This window comes from Gopherus evgoodei, chromosome 2 (assembly GCF_007399415.2).
Source record: "Gopherus evgoodei ecotype Sinaloan lineage chromosome 2, rGopEvg1_v1.p, whole genome shotgun sequence".
Classification (NCBI taxonomy): domain Eukaryota; kingdom Metazoa; phylum Chordata; order Testudines; family Testudinidae; genus Gopherus; species Gopherus evgoodei.
Genome location: NC_044323.1, coordinates 156,317,441 through 156,345,305, shown reverse-complemented (window position 1 = coordinate 156,345,305; position 27,865 = coordinate 156,317,441). Strand labels below are relative to the sequence as shown.

At 39.2% G+C, this 27,865-nt stretch overlaps 1 protein-coding gene across 4 annotated transcripts; it reads left to right on the top strand.

Annotated features, from left to right (window-relative positions):
• The first annotated feature begins 115 nt into the window (after positions 1 to 115).
• On the top strand, positions 116 to 27,520 carry CDCA2 (cell division cycle associated 2). Of its 4 annotated transcripts, XR_003998993.1 has the most exons (16): positions 116 to 338; positions 2,782 to 3,485; positions 5,394 to 5,521; positions 8,011 to 8,164; positions 9,108 to 9,319; positions 11,169 to 11,256; positions 12,469 to 12,707; positions 13,142 to 13,229; positions 17,665 to 17,921; positions 18,378 to 18,429; positions 19,521 to 19,585; positions 20,405 to 20,542; positions 21,071 to 21,254; positions 23,438 to 24,753; positions 26,111 to 26,237; positions 26,753 to 27,520. XR_003998993.1 is itself a non-coding variant. In XM_030552023.1 (15 exons), the coding sequence occupies exons 2-14, from the start codon at positions 2,942 to 2,944 to the stop codon at positions 24,709 to 24,711; spliced, it is 3,423 nt and encodes a 1,140-aa protein (XP_030407883.1). In that variant the 5' UTR covers positions 116 to 334; positions 2,782 to 2,941; the 3' UTR covers positions 24,712 to 24,753; positions 26,111 to 26,718. The 4 variants fall into 4 exon arrangements, 3 of the variants coding, with proteins under 3 accessions (XP_030407883.1, XP_030407884.1, XP_030407882.1); XM_030552023.1 differs by lacking the exon at positions 26,753 to 27,520 and having other exon boundaries at positions 116 to 334; positions 26,111 to 26,718; XM_030552024.1 differs by lacking the exon at positions 26,753 to 27,520 and having other exon boundaries at positions 8,014 to 8,164; positions 26,111 to 26,718.
• The last annotated feature ends 345 nt before the right edge of the window (positions 27,521 to 27,865 follow it).

Sequence of the window (27,865 nt, the reverse complement as noted above, 5' to 3'; positions counted from 1 at the left end):
ATACGCTGGCCAATCGCGTCGAAGCTATGTTTCCTGCGCGCTGCCGGGACTCGCTGCAGGGAAAATAGTCCTAGCTCTCGCAGAGGTTTTCAGAGATTATTTGAGCCCTTAAACCTGCTGGAGGCGGCCTTCTCCCTGCCCCCCCTCACTAGTTTGGATGGCATGTGCGCAGGTTGATACGGCTAGGAGGAAGGGTGGCTCTCAGTGCGGGCGGGCTGACCCTGCGGAGGAACACGCATGTGTCGGCCGTGGATGAATTTGAATTAAGAGGCGGGTCCAGCCTGTCAGCCGTAGTTTTCCCCGCGGTCGAATCGTCCAGGCTTCTGGAACCGTTGTGGGTGAGGTGGGGGGTATGTGAGCGAGAGAGGGGGGTTGGGGAGGGGGGCTATGAGAAATGGAGGGGGGATAGAGGGGCTGGGGGACATGAGAGAGAGAGCGGTGCTAGGGGATATGAGGGGGCGGGGTGCTGGGGGATATGAAAGGGGATAGAAGGGGAGGGGTATATGAGAGAGGGTTGGGGGTTACAGGGGGATATGAGGGGGGAGGGGGATATGAAGGGGAGGGGTATATGAGAGAGGGTTGGGGGTTACAGGGGGTATGAAGGGGAGGGGGATATGAGAGAGGGTTGGGGGTTACAGGGGGTATGAGGGGGGAGGGGGATATGAAGGGGAGGGGGATATGAGAGAGGGTTGGGGGTTACAGGGGGTATGAAGGGGAGGGGGATATGAGAGAGGGTTGGGGGTTACAGGGAGATATGAGGGGGGTAGGGGGATATGAAGGGGAGGGGTATACATGAGAGAGGGAAGGGCGATTGTAGAAAATGAGATAATGCCCATGGAAACAACTGGATCTATATGCGGAGGGGAAAAGACCTTTGGGCACTGGGGCTCTTCTCCGCTTCCCCTCCCGGAGCCGTCTCACCTTCCCTCGTAGGACCTTTTTTTCAGCTGCTGCTACCCCCTCCAGTGACACCATTGAGAACCAGTGCAGTCTACTTGCCTTTCTCTTTGTGTGGCCCCCACTGCACCTCCTTTGGGTGGGGGGGGGGAGAAACGTGCACCAATAGGTGTGAATCTTCCAGCGTGCCCGTCCAAAATTGCCCTCTCCTCTTTTCTACCCATCCCTGTCACCTTCCATTTCTTTATGTTGCCCAGTCATATGCCAGACACCTCCTGTGCCCCCAAAAGCTTCCAATCTAGTTAGCCCAACAAAGGGGACAATAAAACAATTAGAAGTAGGTATGTGGAAGCAAGAACCAGATTGTGTGCTTATCAAGCAAGCCACGTGCACAGCATGGTACAGCAGGCTTTTTTCTTTAAAAGCATCTGTTATTTTTAAAGTAATGACCTACTCTTAATACTTGGCAGTCTCGGCTTTTTCCCCACACAACTTATGCCAAGTACCAAAGCAGTCTTTCGCTTTTCAAAGTGGGAGGGACTGCTTTGATAATGAAGAACTGTAGCATTAGTTACTTCACAGTGTTCTTGTAATAATAGTCACAATGTGACACAGCTTAATTAAGCATTGTTGTGATGCTATAGTGCAAGACTTGTGCTAAATAAACTGGGTTTAATTTTGGGTGGTTTATTATTTTGTTCTGTTTAACTTGACACTATCCTATTACCCTACTGTGGGTGGTAAAATGTTTTCTTTTTATTTAAATAAACAATCTGATTTGTCCTGTTATGCTTACGTGAACATTATCACAGAAGTTGGAGATTTCCTTAATGAATGTGCTAGCTCGGGGTAGGCAACCTATGGCACGCGTTCCGAAGGCGGCACGCGAGCTGATTTTCAGTGGCACTCTCACTGCCCGGGTCCTGGCATCGGTCCGGAGGGCTCTGCATTTTAATTTAATTTTAAATGAAGCTTCTTAAACATTTTTAAAACCTTATTTACTTTACATACAACAATAGTTTAGTTATGTTTTATAGACTTATAGAAAGAGACCTTCTAAGAACGTTAAAATGTATTACTGGCACGCGAAATCTTAAATTAGAGTGAATAAATGAAGACTCAGCACACCACTTCTGAAAGGTTGCTGCCCCCTGTGCTAGCTGGTATTCACTTTCTTGCTTGTGTGGTGTTGTCAGTATCTGCCAAAAGATGATTGGGATTCTAGACTGCAAATTGTAATACTTTTACAATGTATGACTGGTTGAACTCCCAATAGATCTTGAAGTCAGTGGGAGTTTTGGCTGCTCTGCACTTCTGGGTGCTAGTTAGGTGCCAAAATACAGACTTAAGAAGTTAAAGTTAACTTTAGACATTCACTTTTTGAAAATCTTGGCCAAGTGTGTTTGAATGCTTAATTGTGTGTATGTGGGAGAAGATATTTAACTCTCAATCATACATTGAAATAAATGCATCTCATGTTCAGTGTGTGATAAGTGCCTCAAATTAAGCTTCAGCGCTCCAGTGCAATCATATCTATAGTTCTACACACTTAAATCTGAAGTTTATTTCAAGATGACAAAACTAAATGCAATCTAAGTAGTGACATTTATGTAAACCAGAACTCTACTGCACATTAAAATTGTCACTCTGTAGTATTAACACAAAAAACTATATGCACAAGGGGCAAGATTTAAAATAGATTTTTTGAGGGGGTCTTGAATTTTCTGACTCCGGTGATTTGGAAATATCTACCCTAATGTTGCTTTAGCATAGTTTTTGTGTATGTGTTTAATATAGACATCCACATACTTCAGAATACTGTGCATATAATATCTGATATTTACAGTAAACTTCATAGCTAACATTTCATACTTGCCTCCATAGCAAGGACAGCTGCATCTTCTAACAACTTTACACCGTCTGCATGTTGTGGCTGTTGCTTTTACAAAAAACCATGAACATGTTCTTACTGACAGAGCCGTGATTACAAGAGAACAAGAAGACTGATTGTATTTTTTTGAAAGCTCAGAATACAGCACTGACTATGCGCAGACAATCTAGACAAATTATAAACATTGTTGCTGATGTCAAAGAAAATATGAAAGGAATTATTGAAGAAGATAGAGAGATTTCTTCTATGCCTGTTTCAAAAAACAAGATTGTCAGAGTGGATGAATCAAAAAGCACAAAGGTTTCAGAAATGGAAAATGTAAATGGCAGGAGACCCACAAATGTGCAGAAACCCAGAGTGAAATGCAACAAATATGTGAGGAGAAAATCATATCAGACTATTAAGGATGATAGTAATCTGACAGTTAATGAAAGCCTTTCTGTTAAACAAAAAGGAAACTTGCTTGAACCTTCCTTGTCCTTTTTGACATTAGACAAACTGCAAAGTCCTTTTTCAGAAGGCAGACCCACATTTTTGGATGCTGCATGCTATCTGACTCCAAACAAAGGTGAAGCAGATGTAAAACCTAATTGTGGAACCTTGGAGAAACTAATGAAGAAACCTATTGATTTTGCTAGTGCAACAATAGCTGAATTTGGGATTACTCCAGAGTCTTTTACTGCTAAGCCATCTGTAGGTAAGGGTTGATAATGTGACTCTAAAAATGAAAATTTCAAAATATTGTGCTTCATATGTGAGTGAGAACACATCTGGTATCTTGCATAATTTACATCTTAAATATTTAATGGTGGACATGAATCCATCTCCAGAAGATTAGGGCATTTGAGACCACTTGTAAATGGAAACTGCGCTTAAATTGGGTTGAAATGTGGTGGGTGGAAGCTGTCATTTAAGAGAACTTATTGGAAATCTGAGGGTCTTAATTTATGATGAAATCTGTTTGTTTAAAAAAATGAAAACAAAACAAAGTTGTTATAAAAATCCCAAGATTGCTGTTGTAGCTGGAAATACTGTTGAAATAGGCAACAGAATTGGCTTCTCACAGACCCAAAAGATCAAAATGTTTGAAGGTGCTTTTAAGTCTGACTGTTATGTTGCCAAATCTCACTTACAGTTCATCAAACCAAAATGATACTGTAATAGATAAACAGCATAAGACACCCATAATGCAGAGATGCTGAGTTAAACATGACCATACAAAATGGAAAAATGATTTATTTTCTGAATGGTTTATCTGATTGGGTGGATGGCAGTTTCATTCACAGAGTAATAAGACATAATGGGCACTTCTGGTAATAACAGATATAGGTTTTATAAGCAATGAGTTGGAAATAGTGCAGGAGAGAGAAATTGGGAGGAATTGTCCAACATTCACCCTACTTGGCATATAGAGTAATTTCCTATTAATCATATGTTTTCTTGGGTAGAAGGGAAATACTCTGGCTTCTAAAGCCATGTTCAGCCAACATGAAATCATGGGAATAGGATCAGCTGGAGGAAATTTTGCAAAAGTAACATAGGGAACTTTCTTCATTCCATGTGCTTTATAGCCAAATTTTGATGTTTCTGTCAATGGCACAGACTCATAAGTACAACTAAGTGTGCAATTTCACAATCAGTAGGTAGGGCTTCCTGAAATCCAAATGATGATCATTTTACACCGTGGTAAAGTAATGGTGATTATTCCACAGCACAACTTCTTATATATTCTAGCTACATTAACATTACAATTTTCCACTGTCCCTGTCTAAAGGCACAAAAGTGCAAAGCGGGATGCTAAACATGTTTAGTAACCTATCTAGGAACTGTATATATGGTTCCCCCAGGGAAACAAACAGTGTTAGGCCTCAGTTTGGGGATGGTATGGGTTTTGTTTTGGGGTTTGTTTGTTTTTTTTTCAATGCTAGAGGGCTGAGGGAGGGTAGTCTGTCATGGCATCATTCTCTCCCACTGTTAGCCCCAAACCCGGTGGAAATTCCAGCAGAACTTGCCATGAAAGCTTACGTTGATCATTGCAGCATTAACTTTCTATCTCTTGGGTCTTGTACTCTGAAGAAGTGTTGACTGTAAGAACTTTCATGCTGCCAAGGAAAGGGACACCAAGGGGCTGCCCAAGGATTGATTTGAGGAAGTTTTTCCTTTAAACCTTTTTGTTTTTACTTTCTGTGAAAACCTTTTCTTGATTTCCCTAACTTTCTGCATCACAGTACTGTTTAACTGATTGTCTTTTGTATCCAGAGAGGAAACTGTTTTATGCTCTCTGGAGAGAGAGAGAGAGAGAGAGAGAGATCACACACACACTCTCTGTCTGTCGCTCTCTCTCTTACCTCTTCCCCAAAACTGTTGTGGAGTTTTCCTTGTCTAACAGTATTTTAATTAGTCCTGTGAGTTAAGTAATACACAACCAAGGTTTCAAATACTTGCTGTTTTATTTTTCCTTCTAATGAAGACAACATTGCAAATATAAAACTTTGCATATCACCAACAGTTTTTTAAATAGAAGCAATTTTCCTTCTATTTTAACAGACTTGTAAGTTTTGTCCTGAAGCTTCATTGTGTCTTTCTTGCATTGTTTTCATTTCAGGGAAATCCATGGCTTTAAAACTTAGGCGCAGATCTACAATTGGAGTACGGGGTTCCCCTGAAAATAATAGCCTTATTCGATACCTTGCCCAACAAAGGAGGAACAGAACAGAAGACCCTTTCACAAAGGTGGGAATTTTTTTCAGAATTGTGCAATATGGCTAGTGGAGGAAATCAGCTTCAGATATTTCACATCTTGAATGCATGTGACAATGTTCACCATTTCATTTTTATAGACAAAAGCTTTTTTTAGTTTAGATTTTGAATAAGAAAAAAATCAGATTAAGGATATATCTATACTATTGTCTTAGTCGACCTATGTTAGGTCAACTTAGTCACCGCAGTATTTACTGTGGTGGCTGATGTCCACAGTACCCACCTATTGGTGGTGCGTGTCCTCACCAGGAGCGCTTCCACCAACTGAAGAGGGACAGTGACGGGGGCTGAGAGCCAGAGCTCTCAGCTCCCCACTGGAGCCCAGCTGCTCACTGGGCTTCTCGCCTCCTACCTGGTGGCGGGGTGGGGAGGGAAGCCTCCTGGGGCTTCAGGCCTCTGGCGGGGAGATCCACACCCAGAGTTTAGGGCTGGGGACAGCTGGGTTCCTAGCTTGGGGGCTGGAGCAACTCAAGCTGGGAGCCAGGAGCTGGGCTTTCTTTTGAATGTCAGAGCTGCAGCAGAGCTGTGAAATTGACAAGACAGCAAACAGCCAATTTAAGGAACACAGTGTCTATACTGACACTTCATCATCCTAACATGGAGGTAGAGTTACTTTGGTATAGTAGGGCACTTACCCTGGTGGGAGTAAGGCTGTGGTGTGTACACCGACATAATTAGGTTGTCGTAAACTGCCTTATGTCAACCTAACTAGTGAAGACCAGGCCTAACCTGGACTGAAGGAAAGAGAAGGCATGTCTGATGGAAGAAAACAAAAATAGAAATAACATAAATATCCTTATGATAATTAACACTTAAGAATGTGAAGGTAAAGCTACACTTCAAAAACTGTCGAGACCCTCTTCATTCCTCCCTGATCTCCCATCCCCACCCCAGCTTTTGCTAGCTATTTCCTTGTATATTTGTTGCTCAAGTAATGTTAATGAACCCCCTTTTAAAAAATCTTAGAGGAAAACATGTTAGATGAGGGCTACTTAAAAACTTTGCTTTAGAACAGACTCAGACTGTTTTTACAGCTTAATCTTTACAGCCCATTTGTTAAACTTCCTCAAAGTGTGTACATCTGTTTGAGTTATTGGATTGAAAAACTTTGTTCTATATTGGAATATTAAAACAAGTTTAAATACTGGAACGGTTGAGAGTAGATAGGAGAAACCTAAAGATAAAAAAAAATATTACAGTGATGTTGTACTTCTCCCAAAAACAACATTACAAACCCAGAGTATTCTGAATTAAGGTTACGTTTAGAATAAATTGGAACATGTTAAGGTATGGAGAGTCACATATAAGTTGCCCAAAAAATCTCAACTTTGCCCTGCAATAACAATTTAATTATGACAAAGGCAGTTTAGTTGGTGTGGTCCCAATTATATTAGACGGACTTGAAAGAATCATTCACTTTTTTCATATTTTTTTCCCTCTCATGGTGTCACTACAGGGCTAGATGCCTTATGTGGATGTTGTCATACCTTTACATTTTTGGATTTCCTATAGGTGTACATACAGCTCCTGAATTTCTTGGATTCATAATGTTTGGTTTTTGCAATAATTACAGAGTATTAAGACTGTTCAAGGTGCATTTTTAAAAAATGCACAAATATTAAATTTCTTAATGAATCCAGTTTTTAATTACTTTTAACTCTTAGATTAACTACAGAATGAATTTAAGATCCATTACTTCAAGTGCTGTTAGTTTGGGAAAGGTTAATTTTTTTCATACATAAGAGGCTGTATTCCTGTTTTAAGTGCAAAAAAAACCCATCCCAGCCTTAATAATGGAGTTAAAACAACATTTCTATTATTATGTAGATATCATCTGTTACTATCCTGTAAAATATCACTTTAAGATATGGTTGCTTTTTACATATGTTCAGTTCATGCTCTTACATCATAAAGTGCCTGTGTGCATCATAAGGTTCTGGCCATATTGAAGACCTGGGGTCCAGTGTTCATTTCACTGGACCTATCACTAACATGTCATTGAAGTCAAATTTTTAACTGTCCTTTCTTTCCTCTTCTGAGGTATAACTGGAGGTTGATTTCTTATGGGGAATCTAATATTCAGGAGTTCTAGATGTGTCGGGTGTTTTTTTAATAAAATGTCTGTTATATGTAGTTATATCTAAAATATAGAAAGATGCTGTTACTCATACAATTTAGTTTACATGAATGTGAATGAGGAGGGCAGAAGGACAAGTGTAGGAGAAAGAGAGTCAAACTGTATTGTTATGTAATAGTATATTTGAGATTAATCCCTTTTCTACATTGTTCATCGCAGAACTCGGGGATAGTATCCAAGTGAAACGTAAGGCCATTTTAAGATGCACTTATTTGTCTCTTTTTTGATTAAGTTTGTGCTGTTGTAGTAACATACTTATTCCTCTTAAGCATTTTTAAGTTTCAACTTTTAGAGAGCATAAATGGATTATTTTTTCATGTCCTAGCAGGCCAGCCCTTTTAAACATCAAAATGTTGGCTCGCTAAAGGATAAAATATCTGCCTTCCAATCATCTTTTCAATCAGCGCAAGAGGACGAAGAGAGGGCTTGCTTTCCTGGGCTCTCACAGGAGGAGAGTGTGTCCCAGGGAGCAGGCAATTGTAAGTAATCTGTATCTGCAACCAAAAAATGTCATAATGTTGATAGTAATTTAATTTTGATCTGAATAGAAACCATAAATGATTGTTCTATTGTAATAAGCCAGTTTCAGGATGAATCTTGAATCATGATTTCATGGAATAAAAAGGTAAACTAACTGTCCAAAAAGTATATTAACCATAGTCAGAATATTACTACATAAAATTTTAGAAAGTATAAACTATCAGAGAAGTTGCTTAGGCAACAGATGAACACACTGGACCTTTCAGTTAATCAGGCTTCTTGTCTTTTACTTTTCATTGAATGTGTTTTTATTCACTTTTTATTGTTTGCCCCTCTTTCATAATGAATTCATTGATCTAGAGACTGAAATCAAATTACTATTTGCAAATTTTTCATTGGTCCTTACATTTCTGGTAACAATTCCAATGTATGAAGATTTGGTGTCCAGTACCTTCAAAAATGCAGTAATATTTGGAAATTACGTTTTATTTCTTTGTTATATAATTCATGTACTCAAATGTGGAAAGAACTCCAAATCATTGATAAAGTGCCCTATCCCCTAAGGCCTGTAAGCCATCCAATAGGAAAAGGAAATTAAACAAATGTTGCACATGAAAAGTCAATGTAGCTCAATGGTAAGTATAGAAAAGATGCCAGAAAATACATTGCTATATTCTATTTTATTACTTACCTGAGCCCTTTATACTACTGCTTTCCATATCATCCACAAAATAACTATCTAATTTTGGTTATTTGCTTTATTTAAACCCCCCAAGAAAATGGAAATAAATAATACAGTACTACTTGCAAAATAGAATTCAAAAGATATTCTTAATTTTGTCTGACTAGAGAGACTTCTAGCTTATCTATCTTATTCAGTGAGGGGATGTAAATGATCTACATGGAAAAATCTAAGGTTTGTTTATTAACTTACAAATGCAGCTCAGAACGAACCACATTTTACAAAACAGCATGAACAGTCTCAGTTGAGCGAAAAGTTCACATCTGAACGCAAGAGTGTTGCTTACAGGGAAAACTTGAAAGAAAAATTAACTAATGGTAATAAAACTGCAGCTAGTATCCGGGTATGCAAGATTGTCTCTCCACCAGAGGAGGTGCCCATCATTGAAACTACTACTGCAACAATTTCAAAGGTATGTGTATTTCTTTAAGGGGATGAGGGGAATTCATTATGAAACTGCATCAGCAGATCCCTCTTGTAGGAATTAAATTCACACTGTGAGCAGCACAGCTGATGTAGCAAAAATCTGTTGGGGGCACTGGTGCACTGACTGTACGTTGAAATTTAGTCTCACCTTCGTCATCCTTAGTTCCTCTTCTGTCACCAGCAATTATGGGCCCGATACCACAGTGTGGATGTCTTTTGAGTTTTTTAATTTTCTGCTTGTGTAGGCTTAAAATGTGTTTGCCTGCTGTAAAGTGTTCTAATAGACAATGTTATCTTTTGTCTTGTAATCACACACAGGTTTAATTCACAACTTCCATTTACAGAAGTGAATATTATTTTAATTTATAACTTACTACATTTGGCATCTGTAGATTTCTTGTACATAGATCAAATCAAACTTCAAAGTTCTACGTGAGGGTAGAGCTTGATGATGATGGTACAGAGCAATACCTTTTCATTGGAAACACCCTCCATGTGTGCTCTAGGTTCTGTCTGTTACAACTATGAGATTCACATGGACAGATTTTGAACATGTTGGTTAACTAATGTAATCATTCAGAAGAGATGCAAAACAAAGGTTCTCCATGCCTCTCCTCCTCAAGGAAAAAGGCATGTTATTGCCCGCTGCACAAACAGGGGAAGGGGAGAGAAACCCTACTGGATGTAATACAAATTCTACTTAAGATAAGCCATACATCAGAATTGCTAGCCCACTGGTCTATCTTGTCAGGTGTCCTGTCTGATAGTGGCCTCTATCAGAAGCTCCAGAGAAAGGTGAAAGTAACCTGCAACAATAACCAGCCCTTAGGGAACTTTTCTTCCTAACCCACATCAGTTAGTGGGTACTTTGTTCCCTGAAATATATTACTACTTTATTTTCCTTATTTTCATTCCCAACTAGTGTACCTCTGATTTTTCTCATGTACAGACATTTGAAATCCTCTTCTGAATTCTGATAAGCTTTTGGCCTTGCTGATATTTTGTTGCAATAAAGTCAACTAACGAGACTAGTAATGTGATAATGAAAACTGTATTCCTACAGAGGGAAATTACCTGACTCTTTAACATGCATTATATGCTCAAAGGAAAAAGTCATAAGCAGCAGTTGCTATTAAAGTCACCATTTGCCAACAGTTACCTCGCAGTCCTTGCCTACAGATAGACTAGAAAGTTACCTATTTGGTCCTGTACTGACAGCCTTCCAAGTGAACTGCAAAGCCTTTTAATATTTTATCCTCTTCTTTCTTCATATATAAATGGGCCTCAGGCTTGTCTTCTGCTGGGATTTGGTTTTATTTTGATTTGCCTGCCTTCCCTGTGTGTGTTTTGAGGACTAGAATTGAGCATTTGTGGGGGGAAAGAGAGAGAGGATGTTTAGTCAGAAAGCTTAACTTTTTTGGTTTGATTTATTTGCTGTTTTAACTGAAACACTTGGCAAACATTTAGAGAGCTTTTTTTTTTGTAAAAGATTCAGCACCCTATCCCTTCAGTTTAGGATTGAGAGCTCCAACTCTTGTCCTCCAGTAGCTCTTCTTTGTCCTTCCCTTGACGATCAGAGTTGATACATCAGAGGTGAAAAATAAGCATTTGAAACCACTCCTTTAAAAGACTATGTAGACATAGAAACAAACTTCAATGAGCACAAACAAAATAAATTTTATTTATGATTCACTTCTAGTAACTTCAAGTAATGAAGCTGTGTTCAGGTTTTTGCTTTAAAAATATACATGACTTTTTATATTTTTGAAAACTCTTTTACTGTGTTTCCTTGCATATCAATATTCTGGTAAAAAGCTATAATTTTCTTTTTCTAGGAAATTCCCTGTACGCCACCAGTTACTGAATCTAAAAACTTATCTTTAGAGATTATTCCACTAATGGGCATCCCAAAGACACCACACAGTAAGAAGATTCATCACTACTTTTGTTAATACTCTATTAGAAGGTTAAAAACTAAATATGCCTTATTAATTATGTTTTCATTTCACAAGCAGTGATGCTATCTCTTTCTGATTAGGAGTTTCAAATACAACAGAAGTCAATATAGCTTTGTAGTCTATTACCAATGCTGGCAAGAAAGGTGCCATAAATGATAAAATACTATTCAATTGCTGCTGCAGAGGAAGCTCAAATTAATCTGGTTCCCAGATTTGTGCAGCTCTTTTTTTCTATAAACAACAATATTTGGAAATGCTTCTTTTAAATGAGAATCTACTAGAAAATTAGGCATTCTGTACCCTAACAAGAGTAATAGGAGATTCTCAAGAGTGCAGAAAAGAAAAGAACCCAAAGATAGGAAACAGTCTCGTGTAAATGATGCTTTTGTTGTAATTTTGATATTTATTAATCACTCTGAGTTTGCTTTGTTTTTCTGAACCTCTAATGGTGTTACCTTTAAAAAGCCTTTCTCTTCTAAAAAGCTTTATTTTATAACTAACAAGTATTACAACACATTACAAATTTACATTCTAATAAGTTTCAATGCCTCTTCTTTCATACTTTAATGTTTCCTTTCTTTAAGTACTGCAGCTCTAAAAGCTATTATAATGAGGAGTTAAGTACTCATATAAAAACAGTTTTCCAGTTCTCAAAATATTTAGTCCAGCAATTTGGAATGTCTTTTGTAAAGTTTCATATGTCACATAAATAGTAATTTATTTGAAGCATTCCTTGAAATAAAAATATCATTAGACTCTAAGAAAGGTGAGATTATAATTAAGGAACTTTTATGATTAACAATGATTTCACATAAAAGTGTGATAATCCATCTCTCATTGACCACGTCCCTTAACAGCATGTTAAATCTCCAGAAAATAGGGAAATATAACAGAAATGCTGTCACAATCTTAATATAAAAGAAAATAATTGCAGTACTATAGCAGCTATATTTTAAACACAGGAAATAAACTACCATATCTGATATTGTATGGTGGTAACTCATGCATAATGCATTTCTAATGGAGAGCACAACACCAAAAACCTAACTTCTGGGGAATTCACATTTAAGCAGCTTTTGAGACTAAGTAGCAACATGCATGTATTGCAACAAATGTTGAATTTTCAACATTACATCTAAAGCCCTTAAATCGTGATATTTATATATTCATTTTGAAGACATTACTTCTGAGTGTATCAGTGAAGAAGTTGGAGGTAATACTGGATCACAGCTAAGCGGAAAGAAAGTTACCTTTGCAGAAGAACTGAACTTGGAGATATTTGATGAAACCATGCCACTTGTTAGGCAACCACAAAAGGGAAACCTTCCATCCAGTGAACAATTCCATAATGGCTCCTCCTGCCTTCGATCTGTTCTGAAGAAAACACCAGTAAAACTACTGATGGAGAATGTGAAGGTTGGTGTATTTATCTCATCCATAAATATAAACTTGAAACATTAAAGAAGCATTACTGTGTTCACTACTCAGTAACTTTTGAACCATGTTTTCCAAGAAATATCTTTTTTGACCAATGGTATAACAAAATGCACTGGAAGTTGCATTAAACAATTGTTAGGTTATAAAAGGGGTATGTCTGTGACCATTTTTCATGTCAGAGGTTTGTCTTAATTTGTTTTGAAAGTTTCAGGGGACCTTCAACATGTACAATACACATTCTACAAAACAAGATTATCTAATCAGTTTATGCTAAGTACTAGTACTTAAAGAAAATGACTTTCATTATCCTTTTTCAAAGGTGAACACTGGATAAATTAAACATGAACAGGCAGGCGTTGTAACAATAATAGGTATTACACTACTGTACAGAGTAACACTGTTGATCTTAATAGGAACGCATAAGCAATACTACTGGCATGGAAGGAAATGAACCTCTTTTATTCTCTGATCTCTCAAGAAGTTGTGAAGAACTGCAAACAGGTCAGACTTTTTTTTTTTCTTTTTTATACTATCATAAACTTTATTTCCCAGTAATTAAAAGGGACACTGTCAAGTTGAACTTGATGCTGTTGCTGCTGGTCACTTTGTTGCAGAACTTGAGGAAAGAGTGCACATAAGCAGTGCACAAATGTCATCCTATTTCATGGGATAGGTAGTACAACGAACAAAGAAAAAGAGGAAACTGTCTATGCAAAGTACTATCAAATTCTCAAAGTGAATGGAGGTGGGGAAAGAAGACAATATCACTAATTTTCTTTCTTTCAGCGATCCTTGCAGTTATACAACAACAGGTACGAAACTTTAAGATGGACACACGACTTCAAGTTGACAGTGCCCATTTAATATTTTTTAATTGTGAGAAGATGTAAGAAAACTGAATATTTAATATGCCGCAATATCCTTGGGATATAACTTTTTAAAATACTTTCAATTTAAAATGTTTTTGTGAAAAATAGGTCACAGTAGGATTATATGATGACTGTCTATCTGAAATTGGAAATGACAGAGGGGCTTACAATAGGTAAAGGAAGTTACTTTTTGGCCTATGGCCAAAATACCATCTTGAGCTGTGATTCTGTTGAACACTGAGTCAGTTCTTAATGTGGAGAACTTTTAAGACCGGGAAGTATTAATTGGTTTCCTTAGTAGCAAGCTTCCTACCCTCTGATTCAGTACTTAATACTCCAGGGCATACTGTAGTTCTGGAGGTGCCATTTTCGCTATGCTATGTTAAACATGAGGTTCTGACCACCTGAAGTTATAAGAATTCCATGATTCTTTTCTTAAATGTTAAAGTATTTTCCCTGTTTCCTGGCCAAATTACAAATTTGGCCAAATTCCTACTTCATTATGCATTCCGCCTATCTAAGCTACTCTTGTAATGTCAGTTAGATATGATTCAGTTTGCTTTGTCTTAAACTACTGTGTAGGATTGATGCAGGCTACTAAACAATGACCATGTCTTACCTGAGTGCTGACTGCACTTGAGTGATGGAAGAAGATGGGGTCCAGCCCTCACAGACTCCAGTGTTGCAGCAGGGAAGGAATTGTCTCGCATAGGCGTAACTCTTTTTCCTGCACTGCCACTCCCCCCATCCCCTCCCGCCCTGGTAATTATCTGCTAGTGTTCCATACCAAAAGCATACTTCTACCCTGTATATTGACTTAGCTGCACTGGGTGGCATATTGGGCTGCGGGTGGGGAGCAAACAACTGTGCATCTCTCTATCAGTGTTATAGAGGGCTAACAATTTGAGTTTGCCCTGTATAAGCTTTATACAGGGTAAAATGGATTTATTTGGGTTTAGACCCCACTGGGAGTTGTGCATCTGAGTGTTAAAGACAGGAACACTTCTGTTAGCTGCTTTCAAGTAAACTTGCAGCTTTGGGGCAAGTAATTCAGACCCTGGGTGTTTGTTGGAGCAGATGGGAGTGTCTGGCTCAGCAAGACAGAGTGCTGCCGTCCCAAGCTGGCAGGGAAAGCAGGGAGCAGTAATAGTCTTGGCACATCAGATGGCGGCTCCTAGGGGGTTTCTGTGATCCAACTCGTCACAGGTGGAACCAAAAACATGCTTAGGGTGTGTGGGGATGGAGGAGCAATGACACAACATCCATTTATCTCTTCTTCACCCAGAGCCAAGGTCCAGGTTGCTGTACAGAGGCACAGCTGAGTTATGTGCAGCTCAGGCCACAATCTTGCCCCTAATTTATTAGTTGGTGAAGTACTGTGGATGAAAGGCACTATATATGCAAGATTACTATAATGTTCACTCACTCATAAACACTTCACAATTTAGAAACCTGAGTGGTTCTCCATACCACCCAACCAATGTATCTCCCTTCTTTTCTGAAGTGACTATCTTTGATAGGTAGTAGTTTAGTTTAAAAGATGCTCATTGTAGTGGTGGTGGATGGATAACTGCCCTCCGAGGTTGGACTGAGACCACGAGCATGCAGGCTATTGAACTGATGTAAGGTGATAACTAACTTGTGATATTGTTCTAACACAGGGGTAGGCAACCTATGGCACGCGTGCCAAAGATGGCACATGAGCCAATTTTTAATGGCATGTGGCTGCATGCTGGGACTCCATGTGTCATTAAAAATCCTGCCGACACGGCAAGCCGCGGGGTCCGCGGTCCCGCGCTGGAGCACTGGCCGAGTGCGGCAAGCTGCCGGCCCCTCCCCCGCCTTCCCCCAGAGCCCTGCCGCCACCTGCGCAGAGCTCTGGGGGGCTGGGGCTGCACGTTCCCATGGGGCAGCGTTTGGCTCCGTGGGGAGGGAAAGACACTCCCTGCTCACCTGGAGCCCTGCTGCCACGCGCACAGTGCTCTGACGGGCGGGGCGGAGCAGGGCTGCGGGTGGGGGTGGGGGGGGTGGCGGCAGCAGGGCTCCGGATGAGCGAGGAGCCTCATGGTAAGGGGGCTAGCTCCGGGCCTGGGGGGTGGGGGTTGGGTAAGGGGTGGGGGCAGTCAAGGGACAGGGAGCAGGGTGGGTTGGATGGAGGGGTGGTTGGGGGGGGGTCTCTGGAGGGGGAAGTCAGGGAGCAGGGGGGTTGGATGGGGCATATGAGTCCCGGGGTCAGGGCAATCAGGACAGGGAACAAAGAGGGTCCTGGGGGAGCAGTTTGGGTGGGGAGGGGTCTCTGGAGGGGTGGTCAGGGGACAAGGAGCTGGGGGGGGTTGGATGAGTCAGGAGTTGTGGGGGGACTGGTAGGAAGTAGGGGTGTGAAGAGGGGTTGGGGCAGGCAGGTAGCGGTTGGGGGGGTTGTATTGGTCCAGAGTTCTGAGAATCCTATCGGGGCGGGGAGCAATTAGATAGGCATGGGAGTCCAGGGGGTCTGTCTGGGTGTGGGGGTGTGGATAAGGGTTGGGGCAGTCAGGGGACAGGTAGGGGGTAGGGTCCTAGGGGGGGAGTCGGGAATTAAGGGGCAGGGAGGCTTAGATAGGGGTTGGGATCCCAGCAGGGGGTAGTCGGGACAAGGAGCGGGGGGGTTGGGGATTCTGGGGGGTGCAGTCACCCAGCCCTCTGCCCTGATCTCCTTCCCCCCTACCACCACACACAGCCCTAAGCCCTGTGCCACCCAGCCCTCTGACTCCTTGACACCCCCCCATGACTGCAGCCCTGACTGGCACCCCCACACATACCCAGCCCCCCTACCCTGACACCTGCACCCCTCACATCCCATGCACCCTGCTCATCCCCACCCCCACTCTGAGCACCAAACGGGAGCCCCTGCACCCCCACTCACATTCCCACCTGTACCCCTCACACCACATGGGAGCTGCCCAGGTAAGTGCCCCCACACTCAAACCTCCTGCCCCAACCCTGAGCCCCCTCCTTCATTTTAGCTCCTGGCCAGACCCTTCGCCCCCAGCCCTGTGCTCAGTCCACTCCCACCCTCAGCTCAGTGCAGAGAGAGGAAGAGAATGGGCCAGAACCAGGGAGAAGGTAGGTACCCACTGTATGTGGGCAGGGCCGGGACCCCAGACCGGCACTGGGCTGAGCGGGTCCGGCAGCCAGGATCCCGGCTGGCAGGAGCCAGAGGATGGAACCCCTGAGCGGCAGTGAGCTGAGCCACTCAGCCCACTGCCGGTCTGGGGTCCCGGCCACCAGCCCCACACAGCCTGCTGCTGGTCTGGGGTTCTGGCTGCCAGACCCTTCCCAGCTGGGTTCCTGGCCGCAGGCCCCACTCAGCCCACTGCCGGCCTAGGTGAACAGAACCCCAGACCAGCAGTGGGCTGAGTAGATCGGTGGCATAAGATCAACATTTTGATTGAATTTTAAATGAAGCTTCTTAAACATTTTGAAAATCTTGTTTATTTTACAATACAGCACTAGTTTAGTTATATAATATATAGACTTGTAGAGAGAGACCTTCTAAAAAACATTAAAATGTATGACCGGCACGTGAAACCTTAAATCAGAGTGAATAAATGAAGACTTGGCACACCCCTTCTGAAAGGTTGCTGACCCCTGTTCTAACATTTTCACCATAACCATCATTTTAACACTAATTTTCAAGCAATATTTGGATACATCAGAACCTGGCAGTCCATCTTGCCTATTGAATAGCTTCTTCAGAAGGATCCTGAAAAAAGAGTAATTCTAAGATTCCTTTTTTATAGTCAATAGTTTTCTATTTCTTTCTACCAAAAACCATAAAGCAATTTGTCTTCAGTTATATTTGAGTTTCTTGTAAAACTAGGTCTCCTATATTTTTGTCTCCTTTTCCCTTAGTTCTCAAATCTGTAATACTGTAAATCCATACTGAAAAATCCTGTTGACTTCATTAGGAATTCTGTGCTTGAAATAATTGCCTGTTCACGTCTCTAAATAAAATAAGAGAATTTGAAGTAAAATATTTCCATTAATCACATTTGAGGTTACTATGAATTTAATATCTTGTGTTACAGATAGAAGCAATACTAAAACAATAGACACAACAGATGTGTACAGCTCTGAAAAGCCAATGAAGAGAAAGAAGGTTACTTTTGGAGACGATCTAAGCCCAGAAGTATTTGATAAAACCTTGCCTGCAAATACACCATTGCGTAAAGGAGCGACCCCAGTCAGTAACCCAGGATCACAAAGCGATAGCCCTTCCACAGTAATAAGTCCTATGAGAGAACCTTTATCCCAGCCAAATTTTGATGACTGTGATGGTGATGATGTGAGTTTGCTTCAATTTATTACAGTGGTTTTTTAGTCTCTACAATCATTTTTATTATTGCATTTTGTTCCTTTTTAAAAAAAAAAATTTAAATGTTAAAATCTGGACTAATCTGATGTCTTGGAATCGTTATTCTTTAAACATTAAATTGTTTGCTTCATTTGCCTTAGGCATCCTGCATAGCTGTTCTGCCTGCAGATTTGCCATTGGGAGTGAATTCTGTTACAATATTGGAAGTATGTCATATTTAGTCTCATTTTGTTTCTTGGGCCTTTCATACTTTTTGTAGAGACATTATGAAACGTGTTGTGTGTGACAATTAGTAAGTTCCTTCATCCTGTAAAGAAAGGAAAATTCCATGAGGCCATTCATATGCCATTTTAAGCAAGTTTTTGAAACATTGAAAGAAGGCATGTGTGTGAATTGAACGTTTTTGTTTTGTTTTTGTAAATACAGGAATATGTTAAGCCTCTTCAAGAGTCTGTAGCAGTCCCTGAGAATATGAATGGTAAAGTTGGGTTATAATATGGATTCTTAGTTTGTATATTTGATATCTCTTGGCATTTGTGTATCTTAGTTAGTGAAAAATTTTAGGGAACGATGCCAAGGACACATGCTTACATTTGATATTGAAATATGTTTAATGCTGCTGTTTGATGAAACTTGAAAATAACTTTGGGATAAACAAGACACAATGTTGAAGCATCAGAAACATTAATTTTTCACTGGCATGTAGGCCAACTCAACCGCACTGAAGCCTCAGAATTTGTTTGGTGTGTGTGCCTGGTCGAAGTTGAATTTACTGCTTGTTTTTCATGTTTTTTAACAACTGAGTGCCTAGTGTGATCAGCATGTAAAAAATGCATGATGATGTGGTGGAGCATAAAGGCATTATCAGCAAGCGTTTAGGATTTGATTTCACATTCTACCTAAAAGATATTTCTTCTATCGCTGAACCTACTTTTGGTTAGACCTACTCATTTATGGCCTGATCATGCACATTGAATCATTGGGAGCTTTGCCATTGATCCCAGCTGGATACAGGATCAGTCTCTCGGACAATGTTAATTCCTGGTGAAATCTGGCTCTTTTAGTGTGAGGTCCAACATGAACTGGGCTTAGTAACTTGGATATATCTGTTTGTTTGTTTGGGGTTTTTGTTTGTTTTTGAAGTCTGTATTAATATAGGGATTTTTACAATGTAAACAACAAACAAAAGCCAAAAACAAATTAAAACTATACAAATAAACAAGGTATGTGCATCTCTTTTTAAGTAACCATGTTACCTTGCTGCTGTAATCTTTTGTCTTCCCTTTCCTTACCCCAAGCCGTTCAGTTTTTCTTACCTGCTTGTTGTAATTTGATCTAAGACTGTACATTTTTTTTCCGGGAAAAGGCTGTCTTGTTTGTTTGCTTGTTTGTTTGCTTGTTTTTTAAAGGGCTTGGCATACTTTAGACGCTAAACAAATAAGCGTAATTAAAAAAGGGTGAGACAAGGTGTATAATGAGAGGAGATATATCTGAAATTTCCCAAGACAAGTATATCTTTTGTTCTTACATAGCTTAACCAAGATTCTTCTTTTCTAATGCATTTAACAGAAATTAATTCCTCTGATAACAAAAACTCTTGTACTAGAATAACCCGGTCCTCTACTAAAAGAAAGGTAAGTATTTTTAATATTTTCTTTTGGTAATTTTTATTGAACTTCCAAATAACTCAAATTTTATCAACTTTTTGTATTGTTAGATGTTGGTGACAAATGATTGAGAGCTTCCCTTAAATAATTTTAGAAATAAATATTGCTAAGATTAACAAAACAGTGATGTTTTCATAATTTTAAAAGTTGGTTTACTTTTTCCACACTCAAACTTGCACAATTATAAACTCTTCTTGATTAATTTTCAAATTTAATTCCTGTTCACTATATAATTTTTTTGATTGCGGTAAGATCTTTAGAGTGTGTGTGCGTGCGTGCGCGTGTGATAGGGTTAACATTACAGTTAGGTCAGTATGCTGCAGGTAGTGATTGATTTGGTGTTCCCAGCTAGCAATATTAAACAAGTATTAATTGATGTGTTAACTTGCTGGCCCAGTAGTCTAATAGCAGCATGACACCCAACTATGAGCTATCAGGAACTTGTGGCTCACAAAGTTTCTTGCACAGGATTCTAACATTCCAATACTATTCCTTTCTAGACTCTGCATAGAGGAGCTCTAGTTACAGGGTGGGGCACTTCAATGAGGAAATTGGTCTTCTGGAGTATCCTATCTACCCTCCTTAAAATAAATATTAAAAAAGAACAATATTTAACTCCTTGGGGTGGGAGTAGGCTTTGTACATCTTTCTTCCTCACTGCAATAATTTTGCTACCGTGACTTTGTCGGTTAATCAAGTGAAGTAAACATAAGGTTTATAACTTTGTTATGTCTTCTGGTCTCTAGTATGTACTCTTTTTTTGAAAGAATTGATGTTCCTCAACAGTATAGCAACATTTCAGAAGAGACTGGTGTTACCATCTCGACAGATATAACATCGAAAAATGCTCAAGATCTTAAAAATCTAAGAGAGAGCAAGGTTCAAAGAGGAAAGGAAAACAAATCTGCCCTCAAAAGGATACCAGTAAGTAACCGCACACTGCAGTTGGGTGAATACCTCACTTAATTTTTCCTGTCCTAGATGTCTCCTGAAACTAGTTTCTGATGGATGTCTTCGATAATTACAAGATCTGCTCATAATGTTTTTTGGCAAGTTTGTTTTTATGCCAGTGCCAACATACTCTTTTTTAATCTTATATGTGTCTCACTCTCCCTAATCCCTTCCTGTACCATTGGTGAAGCTGGGCCCAATAGCCTTTATATACCTATAACTTTTATACCTTTTTCCTTGAGACCTCTCTTATGAGAGGCAGGGGAAACCTCATACAACAGTATAGCACAGAAAGGACCCCTTAAGCTTTCTATAAGAAGCAACTCCCATACCAGTTATTGTATTCAACAATGAATAACTTTGGTCTAGTTACACTTATTTGCTTAAAATATTATCTAAATGCATGCTTCTCCCTATAAATAAACTGTTAGTTGATATAGATTTATTGGAAAAACTTAAAAAGGGATAATACTGACTTGTTTTTTTTCTAAACCTTTTCAGAAGGTAAAACTTAAAGGTTATGGAGGAAAAAGAGGAAAGAGAAAGGTAGAAAAATCCTTGTATGGTCAGAGAGAAGTAGCTTCCAAGAAACCTCTTTTGAGCCCAATTCTTGAGATCCCAGAAGTCTTCTCTTCTGTACTATCTTCTCCAAACTCGCCTAAGACACACATTCTGCTCTTCTCAGGTAATACTTTATCCCTTTCAGCCAGTTTCACTTTTGTTTCAATCAGTGATAAAACTGTAAAAGCTGTTAACTTTCTTGCCTCTACGCATATATAAAAAGTCTAATAAATCTGACCTTTATCATCATGTGAAGAGGAATCCTGGAGAAAGTGGAGGAGAGAGAAAAAATCGTACTTCAGTGATATGATCCAGGAAATCTATGGTACTGTTACAAAGCCCCAGCTGGATAAAACTGATCTGTTACAATATAGCAATTTAAATTGAAATTGTTACAAGAAGAGCCCATCAAATAAATGGGGTGATGGGTAAGGCAGAAAATCCTTGAGATGGTCAATCCTAAAGTTTTTTGTTTTTTGAGGGTTGGTTAGGTCCTCAACCTCAGGCTATCTTGTGTGATTTTTAGTTTAGTTTACTGTAAATTTTTTTTTTAAATGAATGGATTGACACACCTAAGAGACCATAGAGGTACACTTTATCCATTACATTAAAGAAAAATTTTGGCCAGGTTATTCTGAATACTTTAGAAGAACTTGAAATCTGCATGTCGTTAATCACTGATATGCCCAAAGGATGTTTGATTAGCTCACTTGCCAAATTATATCTACGTTTTTTGAGCTTTGGACAAACTCATAATTGGATTTTAAAAAACAAAAAAAAATTAGTCTTAAGCATCTGTGAACAAACTGGAAATCTTATGTTTCCCTGTCTACTTCTGTTTTAACGTTTTACATATAGTGTAAGTCTGCATGCACACAAAACTATGGTTCTCTAAAGAATAGATGCTCAGGCTTTTGGGATCCTGTGATCCCACATCATGTGACTCAGTCTGTATAGATTTAGATCTGTTCCTCCTTTCTAAAAACTGCAACAACTAGCTTCCAGTTTGTCTCCTGGTAGTGAGGGTCAACTATTTTATAGATATTTTAGTTAAACTGATATTTCCACCTCATGAATACTGTATGTTTTTATTTGAACACCAGCAATATGCTTCACACTGCACAAAAGAGAAGACTGGTTTCCTGCTCTCCGGAGCTTAAGTTCTCAGACAATACAGGCATGTTGCATAGGACGACCAAAAGATCAGTATCTTATAGTGCTTCAAAAATGTTAGGATTTTTTTAACTAAAAATTCATTAGCTGGTACTACAGTTGAGACTTGAAGCATTCTGATTCATTTTGAAGGATTTGAAAGAAGAGAAGTGTAATTGCTTGTCCTGTCAGGACAGGAAGAAAGTTTCAGGCATGTGTATCGTAAAAGGAAGTGCAAAGGAGGAGTGTGAAGGAAACAAATGGAATAGTAGAAGTGGGAAGCTTAGTGCAGAGTGCTAAATTTTAATACAGTGAGGCATACAGAATATGAATTGTAATACTGAATTTTCAGCGGGGACCTTGTGACTATAATGCAATAGTAAGTTAAACAGCTGTAAGAAAAGACAGACAGAAGCATGCATGATGTCTTCACTACTGTAGCAGGCAGGCAGTCTGCTGACGTTGGTTATGATAGCTTGGAGCATGTTATCTGTTAATAGAATTCTCTTTGAGCCATGAGAGAGAAGGGTTAATGCTTTCCTTCACCTGCACCCCTGTATCCTTTAAATTTTCTCAGTCAACCCAATGTGGAGTGATCTTTCCACTGGGAATTGTGACATTTTACCTCTCAAATCAACTTCAAATAAACCCTAAATTAATGGGAAATGAAGAGGCATCTCAAACGCTAGTATCAAAGCCTGTTTCGGATTAGTGTTTCTGTGCAGCTCATAATTCTGCCCATGATTGAAGTGATATTGCCTAGCTGGTCTTGATGCACATTAACATGTCAGGCCTCCTCTGAAAATATGCGGCTTCCCAATGCTTTTTATTAATTTGACTGAAGCCAGTCGGTCTCTTTCAAACTTTTCTATAAAATTCTGATTATTTGTAGAATAGTCTGACTAGAAAGACTGTATGCTTGAGTAGATGACCGGTGCAGAATAGCTTTGACAATAACTGCCAACGTTAACTACTTGAAACTGCTGTTCTTTGGGAGGAGGGTGTAAAATACTGTGACGGTTTTACTTCTTGGTAATAAATTGAAACTCTCTTTTTGAAATCTACATTTACTTTCAGGTCTTCTCTTGAGTATAACCTAGCAAATTTGTGTCAATTTAGCTTTTTTTAAATTGTAAACTTTGTATATCCTTTTAGATTATTCCAAATCCAGCAATGCACACATAGGATCTATGAATGAAGTTGTTGAACAGAAAAAAGTGGTTGGAAGAATCAAAAGGAAAATGCCTATAACAAACAAATGTCCAAACACTAAAGAATTTAACATTGTAGAAGCCAGCAGTATCAGTGGCATCGAGTGTCAGTCATCAGACAGTGGCCCTGGTCCTGCTTCAACCGTTAATATTGAGGTGCTTAATATACAGGAAAACATTCAAACAGAAAATGAACGGGGATCACCCTTAATGTCACTAGAACAGAAAGAGAGTGATGTTTGTGTGAATAATCAGACCAGTGAAGAAGACAGCAATGCTAAGATCAGCTGTCAGCAGTCTGAGCCCAGTTCATCTATCATAAAATCAAATTCTCTTTTGCCACTACTAAACATTGTTACACGAGAAATTAAGAGTACTTCCCCACTTGATACATCTGGCGACAAAGAACGTGAAAAAGCGAGAGATGTCTTAATAGAAAATGGATGTATACTGGAAAGTGATCATTCTTCAGATAACTCAGAGATGCTAAAGGAGCTAGAGTTCTTAAACCTGCAGGAGATCAGTGTAAGTGAAAATATTCAAACTGGATGTTCTGTAACGGACTTTGCAAGGGAACGAACAGCTGACAGTGATGCCAGTCTTAAAAGGTTCAAAAGGTCTTCAATAAAAGGCAGGAGAAGCACGATGTACCTTTCTGAACTTGAGAATCTCCATTTTGAAGCATCTGAAAACAATTTCTCTAGCTCCTATTCTAATGAGCAGGAACCCCGAATAGAAAATGACTCAGAAATGTTTTGTGATCTACATTACTCTATAGAACAGTCCTTCTTGAAGGTGAGTGAAGGTCATGAAAAAAAGGTAAGACGCAGTATGAGGCTGCATAAAAATGCAGAAAATGAGGGACTTGTGTGGATTAAAATACCTATTGAGATTCACAAGAACTCTTTGTCAGATTCTGCTTACAAATCAAGGAGGACGATGGATGCATCCGTCTTTAAAGAATCTGAGAACATTCATCAAAGACAAGAAAATTGGATCCAATTTTCAGATTTGGGGAAAGAGAACGATGAGTGTGTTCCTGTTGCAGGGGGTTCTTGCAAAACACACAGGAGGAGCATGTGTACATCCACTTCCCACGAAGCCAAAAATATAACTCAAACACGGAAAAAGAGAAGGGCAAGCCTTGTGTACAATGATAAACATTACCAAAAAGAGTCTGAAGTGGAAGCATCCTTTGAGAACCATCCTAATGCCTAGGCAAATTGAGCCATCCAGTTTTTTGTTTGTTTTTTTTTAAAGGTCAGTATTTGAATGTAGATTTTCTTTGGCTTCAGTTCAGTTACCTGTATGTAGAAGTGTCACTTAAGTAATGCCCTGTTTCTGTTTCTCTGGTCACAAAGACATTTGTATAAGTATTCATTTTACTTGTTCGTTTGCCAAGTAACTTAAATTGTCCTTTTGGCTTGACAGTTTCAAAATGCTTGGCGAAACAACTGAGGAAACAACGCAAGCTCAGCGTTGACAGGTCCAGGTGTATTAGTCAGCAATGGTGGGCAAACAAGGGTGAAGTTATAATCTCTTGATGCTAGGAATCAGCGCTTACTATTTCTAGCAGAAATGGTACTGGTCACACATCGTGATGAAATTTTTCTTATAAGAATACTGGGAGCTACAAGGATCGATTTAATTGAAGCAGTAGTAAAAGCTGTAACAAAAGAACTGTCGAGAATAAATACACACTTCCATTATTTATTGGAAATATAAGGGGTTTCAATCAGTTGAGGCAGAAGAACATGCACGCCTCCTTCCTGTGGAAAGGATAGCCATAGATACTAGTGAATTATATCCCAAGATACGTTTTGTTCCGTTGCTGTGACATTTACTGTCAAAGGAGAATAGTGCTTATAGAATAATCTGCTTGTCTTAGATGCAAGATTTCTTTAAGGAGCAAGACCCAACTGCTTGCTCACATTCTTTAGGGTTCTTTATATTTAGATCTCTTCATATTTAGACCCACTTGGAAAAAAAATTACTCTAACTAAAATACATACTGTATTATAGAAGTCCAGGGTTTCAAATGTTCGGTTGCCCGTTTTGTTTTGTTTTGCTTTGAGGCAGGAATTATGGTTGATTATGCTTAGCCTTGTGGAAAGCACATAGCAGTATGTGTTTGCCCTTGAAACTTTGGAGTGGTTACTGGATAAGATATGGTTTATGGGCAGACTCAATATGCATACCCAACTTACTATGGTACAATCAGTAAGTGAAGTCTCTTATTCCTCCACTTGCACAGAGAAATGCCAGCAACCATACACATGGCTCTCACCTGTTGTGGGAAAAGAGAACCAAAGTTTATGGATCAAAAAATGTAATATTGACAAACTGTTCAGGGGAGTGGGAAATAATTCATTCTTGATGGTGTTGGGTCTTCTTGACAGAGCAGGATTCAAACCCTAATTCCATTGTATTTAGAAGCCTATCATCACAGTCTGTAAAAACTGAGTTTCTTTACTACTTGAGCTATGATGGCTTCAGGAATACCCTTCCAGCTGTAATTGTTTGAAGGCTTGATATTTTCTATCTGCTGAATCCTGCTTTATAAATTGCTTTTATAAAAAATTACTTTTGAAATCCATGTAACTTTTTTTTCCCCCAGATTTCAAAAACAAGTTAACAAATAGAGATCGTCTACAATTAACACAACAGTGAAGAAAGCTCCTGCTGGGGTGCAGACTTTTCCCATGTTCTGCAGAGACTTTGCTTTACCATCTTGGCACCAGCAGGTCTGGAGCTCCCAGTGCTATGGACTTGTGTACTTTACATTCGCACTAATCTTTAAGAAATACCAATTTCTGCAGAAGTATTGATAAGCATGTTTAATCTTTAAAACAGGAAGTGTTGTGTACAGTAATGGCTAGAAAAGAATATGAACATGTCCAAAAAATGAAGTACAGTACTGCACTGTGAATGTTTTAAATACTCGGTGTATATGTACCCAATACAGTACTCAGTAGCTGACCTGCCATCTTGCTGTTTGCTTATTTCTAGTTTGAGCTATAGAAGGTAAAATTTTGAATATGGTCTACTTAACACAATCAGTATTGTTTTCATGTTTCATGCTGTTCTACTTCAACTGTGAGGTGAAATATGCCAGCTTTTAAAACCGTTTCTTAATATTGAAAAATCATCTCTGTTGTAAACTTGTTTGACCACTTTGAGCTGGAATAAAATTTCTTAAGTACTTTTGGTAAAGTTAGAAAATTACATTGAAACACTGTCTGTCTTATCCTATCTGCAGAGACCAACTGCCAGTCTTTCAGAAACAAGAACTACTCAGGCAGCTTTGCAAGAAACTTCATCAAAAGATATCATTTGTATTGTACTGTTGATGAAGAACTGTCACTGAAATCAGGACCCATCCACTTTCTTTTACTGTTTCATCAACCCTTTTTTTTCAAGTCTTCATTAACTAAATGTTTGCATGTTTATCTGCTCTTCCTGTTCTCCACATTTTTGGAACTTGAACTTATTTCTGGAAGAGAGTCGAATATATTCTCTCAAATGTTAGCAAAATTAAATCTACCACAGTGAAAATTTTAGACTTTGGTTTAGAAGATACGAGCATATTCAGTTAAATTTTGTTGGAATAGCAATATCTTTGTTTTACCAGCAGAGGGCAGTGTGGCATGAATTTTGCACTGGGGTAGACCTAGACAAACCAAACTTCTTTGTGAAAACTGTCATGGATTCAAAAAAAATCTTTAAACAGTTCCCAGACCAGAATACTGAATTGTCATAATCGCTTGTTGGTTCAACACAAACTGTTAATTGCAGCTAAACTCTGGTACTCTTATTTTATACTTAATTAATTTTTCTTGCCTATTTCAGAGCTTGTGGGGTGGGGTTGGAAGAAATGATTTGAAGGTTAAAATAAAACTAAATGCATTTTCTGATTAATAACATACTGTAATCAATATGAGATAGTAAGCTCTGTGAAGAGACCACACTTCACCTTGTCTTGCAAGACTGGGTGTTTCTGTTGGGCTTGACTACAATTGTACTTTTTCCTGGAATATATTTTTCACTAGGTACTTAAGACAGTTTGTTTTATATGGTGTATATGTTGCACTGCAGATATCTTACAGTACTAGGATGAGCCTCTTTAGTCCAGTATTAAAGGATTTGTTCAGGTGCTAGGAACATCCTAATGTCTGTAAGGCTGGAGAAAACTCTGCTTGTGTGAAAGATGTATTTTTTCTTAAAAATAGGATATCTAAGTATAAATAGATTTTCTTTCCAGAATAATTACCCCAGTGATTTGGGGGAGAGAGAGACCTGGTTAAAACAAATGTGTAAACAGGGCCACAGTATGTTTTATCCATATCCTTGAATCCTGTGTAAGATCTAAAGT

What these genes read in the sequence shown, in the direction of transcription:
- CDCA2 (XM_030552023.1), top strand. Translation starts at nt 2,942, where the DNA reads ATGCGCAGACAATCTAGACAAATTATAAACATTGTTGCTGATGTCAAA. An exon ending in TACTGCTAAGCCATCTGTAG is followed by an intron (nt 3,486 to 5,393) that starts GTAAGGGTTGAT and finishes TTTTCATTTCAG; the next exon opens with GGAAATCCATGGCTTTAAAA. An exon ending in AGTCCCTGAGAATATGAATG is followed by an intron (nt 18,430 to 19,520) that starts GTAAAGTTGGGT and finishes TGCATTTAACAG; the next exon opens with AAATTAATTCCTCTGATAAC.